The 10741-nt window shown below is 53.0% G+C and overlaps 1 protein-coding gene across 1 annotated transcript; it reads left to right on the top strand.

The window, feature by feature from the left end:
- Positions 1 to 438: 438 nt before the first annotated feature.
- PPIB (peptidylprolyl isomerase B) lies at positions 439 to 10554 on the top strand. The gene is made up of 5 exons (XM_073363203.1): positions 439 to 627; positions 1937 to 2050; positions 3543 to 3636; positions 9567 to 9751; positions 10167 to 10554. The coding sequence occupies exons 1-5, from the start codon at positions 469 to 471 to the stop codon at positions 10287 to 10289; spliced, it is 675 nt and encodes a 224-aa protein (XP_073219304.1). The 5' UTR covers positions 439 to 468; the 3' UTR covers positions 10290 to 10554.
- Positions 10555 to 10741: the final 187 nt, after the last annotated feature.

Genomic DNA, 10741 nt, shown 5'->3' with positions numbered 1-10741 from the left:
AGCGCCCGGCCCGGGGGTCGCAGCCCCACGGCTCAGCCGCGCGCTCCCTGCCGGGAGATGTAGTCCTTGCATGGGGCGCGCCGTGCATCCTGGGCGCTATCCCTCGTGGATGACAGTGGGCCCAATCGGCGCGCGCCGCTGCGCCCCGTCCTTCCGTGCCCGCTTCCCATTGGCTAAGACGTGGCCCAATGAGAAACTGGAAACGTGGCAGTTTCTGGGGCCGGTTCCTGATTCCCCCTCTGTCCGCGGTGGAACGCGCTATCCTGGCTCGCTGGGCGGGGGGAAGAGCGTCGCCTCCCCTTCGGGATCGATTTGTTCCTTCAGTCCGGCGCCTGTAGGCGGCAGAGCGATTCGGGCCGTACCACTGCCAGGGCGGGGGAGCGGAGGCGTATCCGCCTCGGGCCGGGCGGCGCAGGGCTGGGAGTGGGCGCGCGGGTGGGTGGGGCGAGCGGCGCGCGGGGGTCCCGGATGCTGGCGGCGCGGCGGGCGCTGTGGTCGGGCTGCGAGCGCAGGAGGATGAAGCTGCTGGTGGCCGCGGCGCTGTTGGGCGGGTCGCTGCTGGTGCTGCTGCTGCCGGCCGCCTCGCGGGCCGAGGAGCGCAAGAAGGGGCCCAAGGTCACCGCCAAGGTGGGCCGCCCCCCCCCGCCCTGATCGCCTCATCCCTCCCGGAACCCCTCCCAGGGCCCCCTGGTCCCCCCCCGCCGGGCCCCCTACCCCGCCCGGAATCTGCCCCCCGGGTCCCCGCCCCTGCCGGCTCAGCCCCCGAGCCCCGCACCCCAGCCGGGGCAGGCCGGACTCGGCTCCCCTAGAGCGGGGCGCGGTGCCCGCTGCCTGGCCCAGCGGCCCCGGAGCCGCGGCCGCGCTGCCGGGGCGGCCCCCGGCAATTCGTGGGTCCCGAGGCCGGGTCTGGCCGGGTCGGGGCAGGGAGGGGGCGCGGGCTGCTGGCTCCCTGGGGAAGGCTCAGACGGGTGCCCCGGAGCCGCGGGGTCCGTCCCTTCCCGCCGGGCTCGCGCGGCCACGGCTCCTCTGGGCAGCCAACAGGGGCGGGGAGCTGGAGGTGCCGCCGGCCTTTGTCGGTGGCTCGGTTAACCCCGGCCTCTCCGGAGCCCTGCCCCAACCCGGGCCGAGTGGCACGCGCCGGGCACAGATGGGATCAGCGGGAGGGTCTGTCGGAGGGCAGAGGGTGAGATGACCGGGTTCCTTGAAACAGCTGGAGTCTGGGATCTGCCGCAGTCCCCCGTGCACGGCTGTGGGGCTGCAGGGAAGGGGCAGGCCAGCCTGTGAGCTGAGCCCAGCCCTGTTCTAGGAATGGGAGCCCCAAAAGCAAGGGCTCTGATGGCAAAAAGTCTGGTGGCAATTCTCTCTGAATCCATTCAGCCTGCTGCCATCTTGCTGACTCCATGCCAGGCATTGGGGGCGGGGGACCTGATAGCCAAGATTCCTTAGGCAGGAACCCCTGCCAAGCTTGGCTTAAGAGCCAGCTGGTGCATGAGTCTCAGGAATAGAAAGGTGCGTAGCTCTGAATATAGCCCTAGAGTAAAAGACACAGGCCCTGCCCTAAAGGGCAGATAATTTGGTCTGATGGGGTTACTTGTGCTCCAAATGGATGGGGTTGCTGTGGAAAGGTCTTCAAGGTGCAGCCAAATGAACACTAAAGAACTCTGAGCTTTCTAACCCCTCCCGATGTTGAGCTTAATCCTCTGCCCCTCATGCTGCTTCTCAGAGTTGGGATGATTTACAGCTCAAAGGCTGACTTGCAGCTGGATCCCATGAGCTGGAGCTGCTGTCAGCTAGCCAGCCAGCCAGATAGGCTCAGTGCCTGGGCCTGGCATGGTGGGGAGGTGTCATCCGACTGGCTCCATTTGGTATTCCAAGTGCCACGCCATGACAGGAGAAACAGGAATCCCTGGCTAACATTGCTTCCCTTGTACCACAGGTATATTTTGATCTGCGGATCGGGGATGAAGATGTTGGCCGGGTCGTGATTGGCCTTTTAGGGAAGACCGTCCCAAAGACTGTGGAAAACTTCGTTGCCTTGGCCACAGGAGAGGTGAATGAACCGCTGGGCAATGGCCCTCACTCTGGTTTCCCAACTCACCTGGAGTTGCAGTGTGCCATTCAGCATAAGTTGGTGTTGGCCCTGGTGTGTATACGCACACCCGCCCCCGCCGGAAGCAGGGAGAAAGTCAGGTGCTGGGCTGGGGAGCAGTAGTGAGGTCGTTCCAGCAGCGCATGGGGTGTGTTTGTTGGCAGCCTCCATATTAATTACAGGTCAGATGTGCTCACTGGTTGAGCAGACCTTCCATTTCTCCTTGATGGGGTGTGCCAGCTGCCAGGGTAGTTATCTTTTGCAGGCTCATCCTGAGAGTTATGCTCAGGTTTATTCTAAATACACGTGAGGGGGGTGTTGCCTCGAGCCACAAAGACCTGTAGAAGGTCTACCAGCATTGCTCAGCATCCTGGCACTTCAACCCCACTTTTGATACCCCCCCACTTCTAGTTCTGCCTAGGGGGAGGAGGAGTGAGTGGGGGAGCATGGTCTAGAACGGAGGAGTCACCAAGATACTTCCCAGTCTCCTGCTGCTGCACTGCCTGTGAACCAAACCCCAAGGGAATAGCAGTGTGGCATGTCCCCTTTTTTATATAACTGGCTATCAAAAGGCTGAAGCCTGGGGCCCCCAAGACTGAGATTTCTGAGTGCAGCGCAGAAGGCTGTTTGCTACGCCCCTTCTCCCATGTGTAAGGTGGAGGGGTCTGTGCACAGCTGCCTGCTGCAGAGAGATCAGATCCCTCACTAGCTCCCAACACTTGGAGCCCTGATTCTTGTTCACTGCCTGCTGCTGAGGGCCAGGAAGTGTTCTCCAGCAGAGCCCTGGGCTCCGGTCACTCGCTCATCGTGGTGAGTGCTGGGTTGGGGCCTTTCAGTGGGAGTTGAGTGTCTAACTCCTTTTGAGCCTTCTAAAAATCACAGCCCCTAGCAGTACTAAACTCTTTTCAGCTCTGTCTTGCACTGGGAATGGAGACAAGTCCCACTACCCTCTGGGCTTGCTGGGGGCTAAAGCTCTTGGGACCCTGAGCTGGGATGCGTTGGAGAAGATGCAAAATTGCCCCAGGTTCCCAACCCTACCCCTTCACTGAACCAGCTCCTGTCCTTGCCCAATTGCCTACCGTAGGACTGAATTTGCTACTCTCCTGGTAATCACTGCTCAGCCTGCTCCCATTGAACTGTTCCTGGACTCCCCCTCAACCCTGGCTGCAGGTTCAGGCATGCAGTGCTGCAGTATCAGTCGCATTTGAAAGGGTTTCTTCCCAACCAGGAGGGCCAGAGACATAAATGGACACTCCGTACTGCCGCCTGAGACTGCAATCCATAGGAAGAACTGGCTTCCCGCACCAGCTCAACCTGCCCTGTCTGGGGGGAGCACCTCTTTGGGGAGATGGGTAGGCAATGAAGCAGTGATTGTGGGGGTGGAGCAATCCCTTAGCTATTGCCCAGGCACTTGCTCCTCCCCTGGCCTCATGTTCACTCTCCTCTGTTCCAGAAAGGGTTTGGGTTCAAGGGCAGCAAGTTCCACCGTGTGATCAAGGACTTCATGATCCAGGGAGGAGATTTCACCCGCGGAGACGGCACCGGAGGTAATGCTGGGCCTGTGCCACCCTGCCACTATCCTGTGCTCCAGGCCATGAGCCTTGCGCATGGACTCCCTCAGGCTGTGAATCTGCTGCACTTGCCCAGCACTCTGCAGAGCCACTTTGGAGTTAGAGACATAGGCGCTGACTCTGTGGGTGCTCCAGGGCTGGAGCACCCATGGGGAAAAATTAGCGGGTGCTCTGCACCCACCGGCAGCCAAGCTGTGCCCTCCTCACCTCCTAAGAGCTGTTTGGTGGTGCTTAGGACTTTCTGGGAGGGAGGGGGAGGAGACGGAGAAGAGGCGGGGCAGGGGCGGGGACTTGGAGGAAGGAGGTGCAAGGGGGCGAGGTGGGGACTTTGGGGAAGGGGTGGAATGGGGATAGGGCGGGGCTGAGCACCCACCGGGCAGAGTGGGAGTTGGCACTTACGGTTACAGGGATTCTCCTGAGTCCTGCCATTCCCCAGCACGGACAGTGCACTCAGGCTCTTGCTCAGACAACACCCCACCAGGGATCACCCTTGGCAGGGGACTCCTGGCTGTGCTGTGGAGAAGGGTGTCGCAGTGAGCAGCCAGGCCTGAGCTGAAGCGTCTCCCATCAGCTTGTGTAACCAGAGCTCCTGCTTAGGATGGGCACATCACTGAGAATGGGCGCTTGCAGAACAGGGTAATTATTGACTAATCCATCCGCAGTCATCCAGTACCAGCATCTGGCAGTCTGAGGCTTAGGGAAACCCAAACATGGAGTTGTATTCTTGATCTTGGCTAATAGCCGTTGATGGACTTATCCTGCATAAACTCACCTAGTGCTTTTTTGAACCCAGTTATACTTTTGGCCTTTTACAACATCCCCTGGCATCGAGTTCCGCAGGGTGACTCTGCATTGTGTGAAGAAATACCTTCCTTTTGTTTGTTTTAAACCTGCCTATTAATTTCATCAGGTGACCCCTGGTTCTTGTGTTACGTGAGGGGGTAAATAACACGTCCTTGGTCACTTTCTCCGCACCAGTCATGATTTTACTGACCTCTGTCAGATCCCCCCTGAGTCGTCTCTTTTCCAAACTGAACAGTCCCGGCCTTTTTCTCTTTCCTCACACGGAAGCTGTTCCATCCCCCTCATCATTTTTGTTACCCTTCTCTGCACCTTTTCTGATGCTAATAGATCTTTCCTGAGACAGGGTGACCAGAACTACACGCAGTATTCAAGGTGTGGGTTTACTTTCGATTTATACAGTGGCATTATATTTACTGTCTTATTATCTATCCCTTTCCTAGTGGTTCCTAACATTCTGTTAGCTTTTTTTTTTTTTTTTTTACTGTCACTGCATATTGAGTGGATGTTTTCAGAGAACTATCCACAATGACTCCAAAATCTTTCTGGAGTGGTAACAGCTAATTGAGACCCCGTCATTTTGTGTGTCTTGTCCGGATTATGTTTTCCAATATGCATTACATTGCATTTATCAACATTTCATTTCATCTGCCATTTTGTTGCCCAGTTACCCAGTTTTGTGAGATCCCTTTGTAGCTCTTTGCAGTCAGTTGAGTAATTTTGTATCTTCTGCAAACTTTGCCACCTCACTGTTTTACCCCTTTTTCTAGATAATTTATGAATATTTTGAGTTACTGGTCCCAGTACAAATCTCTGTGGGACCCTGCTGTTTACCTCTCTCCATTGTGAAAACTGACCATGTATTCCCAGTACAAATCTCTGTGGGACCCTGCTGTTTACCTCTCTCCATTGTGAAAACTGACCATGTATTTGGGGGGAGGGATAGCTCAGTGGTTTGAGCATTGGCCTGCTAAACCCAGGGTTGTGAGTTCAAACCTTGAGGGGGCCATTTAGGGATCTGGGGCAAAAAAAAGGGAACTGGTCCTGCTTTGAGCAGAGGGTTGGACTAGATGACCTCCTGAGGTCCCTTCCAACTCTGATATTCTATGATTCTGTGATTCCTACCCTTCGTTTCCTGTCTTTTAGCCAGTTACTGATCCATGAGAAGACCTTCCCTCTTATCCCATGACTGCTTACTTTGCTTAGAAGCCTTTGGTGAAGGACCTTGACAAAGGCTTTTTGAAAGTCTGAATACACTATGTCCACTGGATAACCCTTGTTCACATGTTTGTTTGACCGCCTCAAAGAATTCTAATAGATTGGTGAGGCATGATTTCTCTTTTCAAAAACCACGTTGACTCATCCCCAACAAATTGTGTCCATCTATGTGTCTGATAATTCTGTTCTTTGCTGTAGTTTCAACCAATTTGCCTGGTACTGAAGTTAGGCTTACCATCCTGTAATTGCCAGGATTGCCTCTGGAGCCTTTGTTTAAAATTGGTGTCACATTATTTATCCTCCAGTCATCTGTTACAGAAGCTGATTTAAGCTATACATTACACACCACAGTTAGTAAGTTTTGCAGTTTAATATTTTGAGTTCCTTCAGAACTGTTTAATTTATCAGTTTGTTCCAAAACCACCTCATTCTGGGACGGTTCCTCAGATTTGACACCTGGAAAGAGTGGCTCAGGTTTGGGAATCTCCCTCTCATCCTTTGCAGGGAAGTCCATGGCAAAGAATTAATTTAGCTTCTCTACAACGGTCTTGTCTTCCACGAGTGCTTCTTTAGCACCTCGATCATTCAGTGGCCCCACTAATTGTTTGCCAGGCTACCAGCTTCTGATGTACTTAAAAAAATTTTTTGCTGTTTTTGTCTTTTGCTAGTTGCTCTTCAAATTCTTTTTTGGACTGCCTAATTATACTTGACTTGCCAGAATTTATGCTCCTTCCTGTTTTCCTGAGTCAGATTTTACTTCCAATTTTTAAAGGATGCCTTTTTGTCTTAACCACCTCTTTTACTCTTCTTTGCCATAGTGGTGTTTTTTGGTCCTCTTACTATTTTGGGGTTTTTTGGTTGGGGCATACATTTAATTTGAGCCTTTATTATGTTTTAAAAGTTTCCGTGCAGCTTGTGGGCATTTCACTCTTGTGACTGTTCCTTTTAATTTCTGTTTAACTAGCTTCCTTGTATTTGTGTAGTTCCCCTTTTTGAAGTTAAATGCTACTGTGGTGGGCTTCTTTCATATTTTTCCCCCCCTACAAGGATGTTAAATTTAATTACATTATGGTCACTATTACAGAGCAGTTCAGCTGTATTCACCTCTTGGACCAGATCCTGTTTGCCTCTTAGGACTAAATCAAGAATTGCCTCTCCCTTTGTGGGTTCCAGGACTAGCTGCTCCAAGAAGCATTCATTAATGGTGTCTAGAAATTTTATCTCTGTATCCTGTCCTGAGGGGACATGTACCCAGTTAATATGGAGATAGTTGAAATCTCCCGTTATTATTGACTTTTCTTGTGTTGTAGCCTCTCTAATCTCCCTGAGCCTTTCGCATTTTCCATCACCATCCTAGTCAGGTGGTCGATAGTCTATCCCTCTGCTAGACTGTTGTTCAAGCATGGAATTTCTGTCCACAGAGAGTCTGTGGTGCTATTTCATTCATTTAAGATTACTGTATTTGATGAATAGTGCCACTCCCCCACAATGACCTACTCAGTCATTCCTGTATATTTTGTACCCTGGTATTACTGTATCCCATTGATTATCATCATTCCACCAACTTTCTGTGATGTCTGTACTATCAATAGCCTCATGTAATGCTAGGCACTCAAGTTCACCCATCTTAGTATTTAGACTTCTAGCATTTGTATACAAGCACTTATAAAAATAGTCAATATTTAGTTGTCTGCCTTCATGTGATGTAACTGAATGGGACTCCTTCTCCTTTGACTTTCTCTTCAGCTCCCACCTGTACTCTCTCAACTTCTATCCTCTCCTCTTTATTAGGTAACAGAAAATCCTTGTTAATAGATCCTCCCCTAAGAGAAATCTCTGTCCAAACCATGTGCCTGCGTGTATATATACACCATATACCTGTTGGCTTTCCCCCAGCCCTTAACTTAAAAACTCATCTACAACCTTTTTAATTTTACCTGCCAACAGTCTGGTTCCATTTTGGACTAGGTGGAGCCCGTCCTTCCTGTGTAGCCTCCTCCTTCCCCAAAAGGTTCCCCGGTTCCTAATAAAACTTAAAACCCTCCTCCCTCCACCATTGTCTCATTCACGCATTGACACTCTGCAGTTATGCCTGGCTAACTGGCCCTGCATATGGAACTGGAAGCATTTCAGAGGATGCCACCATGGAGGTACCTGGCAGCCACCATGGAGGTACCTAGCAGCCTAAATTTGGCCTCCAGAACCTCTCTCCTATCTTCTCTGTGTCACTGGTATCTACATGTACCACGGCTACTGGCTCCTCCCCAGCACTGCGTATTAATCTAGCTAGATATCTTGAGAGAGCGACAACCTTTGCACCCAGTAGGCACTTCACCATGCAGTTCTCCTGGTTATCACAAACCCAGCTGTTTGTGTTTCTAATGATCAAATCCCCCATTACTATTACTGTCTCTTCCTAATAACTGGGTTCCTTCCCCTGGAGGGGGCATCCTCAATGCGAGAGAACACCATAACATTATTTCGAAGGAGGGTCCCAGTCATGGGATCGTTTCCCTTTGCTCCACTTTGATGTTCTCTTTCTCCAGGGCTTTCATCCTCCTCAGCAGCACAGAGGCTGTCAGACTGGGCGGTGGGGCTGCTCTCCTGGGTCCCAGAAAGTGTCTGTGTACCTTTGTCTCCCTTAGCTCCTCCAGTTCAGCCACTCTGGGCTCAAGGGCCTGTACTCTGTCTCTAAGGGCTGTGAGCTGCTTGCACTAAATGCACATGTGCCACCTACCCACAAGGCAGGTAATCAAACATGCTGCATTCAGTGCAATAAACTGGGTAGCCCCCACTCTGCTGCTGGACTTCTGCCTGCATTATTTTTACTCTTGCAGCTTTTTATTTTTGGAGTGGGGGGAGAGGGAAGTTTGATTGGCAGAACATGAGGGGATCTGGTCCTCACACTCCTCTAAAGTCCCTTCCAAAACTCTGCTGTTCGCTAGCTCCTCTGGTTGCTTAGGAGTTGGCTTTTTAACCCCCTGTTCTCCTTTAGGGTCCCTTGACAAAGGGGCAGGACTATTCATGGGATTAGGAATGAGAGGCTGGCAGGCTAGAACCTTATTAAGAAGCTCCCAGCCTGGCCTCGCAGGCGGCTAGGCTTAGCACTCTGCCCCCCAAGACAAACCAACCACACCATGAACTTCAATCAATGAGGCACACAGCAAGCGAACAGACAACAAGCTCCCCCAAGGGTCACTTAGTCACTTCTGCTCCCACTGACTAGTTCTAGCAGCTGCCCCTTGTTGCAATGTGTCTCTGCTCCCTACCCTGACCCTTGCACTAGCAGCCAGGCAGGCACGTGGCACAGTATGAGCGCTAGATTCCCTTAATAGTTCAGTCTCCCTCGGGGAGCCCTGGCCAACGCTCCTTACACAGGAACTAGGAGGGCTTCTGCCTGGGACCCCTCCCTCTTGTTCATTCCTAAAGCTGAGCCACTGCTGTTTAAGCAAAGACTAGCTCATTGCTGCATATCTGTATTGTGACTTGCAGAGGGTGGGTGTCCCCTGGCTCCTGCCTTGGGAGCTGTCCATGGAGCGTGACCCATCCTTGTGTGTTTTGAAAGTGCCCATGCTCCTGTCAACCACAGCACTGCTCTCAGCCACAGCTCAGTGCACCCCTAGCCTGCCAGCATGGGGCTCCCTACCCATATCTGTGGCACTTCCCCTCCCTCCCAGAGGGTGTGTTGGTTCTTGTAGATGGAGGGAAGACTTCCCAGCAGCCTCACTGAGGAGCTGAACCCTGCATGATGGGGGTAGATGCGGTCTCTTCTCCCTGATGGAGGCTGCTGCCTTTCTGGATGTGCTAATACGCTCGTCTGGTGCTAGCAGTGGGAGCTGACCTGCATGGAACCCATGACTGTAAGCTGCTCCTTCTCTCGTTGCCAGGCAAGAGTATATATGGTGACCGTTTCCCTGATGAGAACTTCAAGCTGAAGCACTATGGACCTGGCTGGGTCAGTATGGCCAATGCTGGCAAGGACACCAACGGCTCCCAGTTCTTCATCACCACAGTCAAGACCTCCTGGTTGGATGGCAAGCATGTTGTGTTTGGCAAAATCCTGGAAGGGATGGTAAGGAGGAAGCCACATCCCTGGTGGGGTGGAGGGGAGATGCCCAGGGGTGATGTGGGGTGGGGGAAGCACCCTCCCTGGCATGGCTGACGTGCAGTTGGCTGTGCGCGCCCCTGAGGGAATGGGGCCTGGGCTGCATGTTAGACCTTGCTAGAGCGCCAGACAGAGCCCATGGCTGCTGTCTCTCTGGAAACAAAGGCTGAGGGGGGTGAGTCTAGTATTGTCCTGGCTCCTGGGAGAGGAGGCTCCTTTTCTATATTTTCTGGAGCAGGCCTGAGGTGAGACAAGGGAACAGCTGGGAGTTAAAAGTTGGAGCTTGCCAGCTGGGGAAGGGGTGGAAACACCCCTCTCAGCTTTGGCTGTCAGGGGACCCTGTGCACAGGGACATCCCATCCTCACTGTGGGTGTCCCCTAGGATGTGGTGAAGAAGGTGGAGCAGACCAAGACGGACGCTCAGGACAAGCCCCTGAAGGATGTCACCATTGCTGACTGTGGCACCATCGAGGTGGAGAAACCATTTGCCATTGCCAAAGAGTAAACCATCCTGCCCAAGCACCAGGGCAGAACCGTGCAGCCAGGGCTGGCCTGTGAGGGGCTGCGGCCTGTGATGCTCCATAGGGCTCCTTGGATCTAGCTACCGTCTAGGTGAGCAGCAGCTGTACTCTGCCACCAACCTCCTGCCCGGCCTCTCCTCCTGTTCTCTGTGACCCAACACATTCCACCTGGCCAGCAGACGGGGTGTGGGTCCATCACTTTTGTAAGAAGCACATGCACCAATAAATGTGATCAGTGTGTTTTTTATAGGACTGCCTGAAGTGCGCTTCCTGTAAGGCCTGAATGCGCCCCTGCATAAATAGCTTCTTCCCAGGCCCTTCTGCCTGAGCAGGGCAACAACCAGCCTTTTGCCGCTTTTATGCCCCACTACTGTGGCTAAGGCATTTGAACAGAGAGCTTGGAGGCACATGATCTGCTTTGGACCTCAGGCAAGGC

The sequence above is a fragment of the Lepidochelys kempii genome, chromosome 10 (genome assembly GCF_965140265.1).
Source record: "Lepidochelys kempii isolate rLepKem1 chromosome 10, rLepKem1.hap2, whole genome shotgun sequence".
Lineage (NCBI taxonomy): Eukaryota > Metazoa > Chordata > Testudines > Cheloniidae > Lepidochelys > Lepidochelys kempii.
Note: the sequence above shows the minus strand (reverse complement) of the source record. Positions and strands in the feature narration are given on the sequence as shown.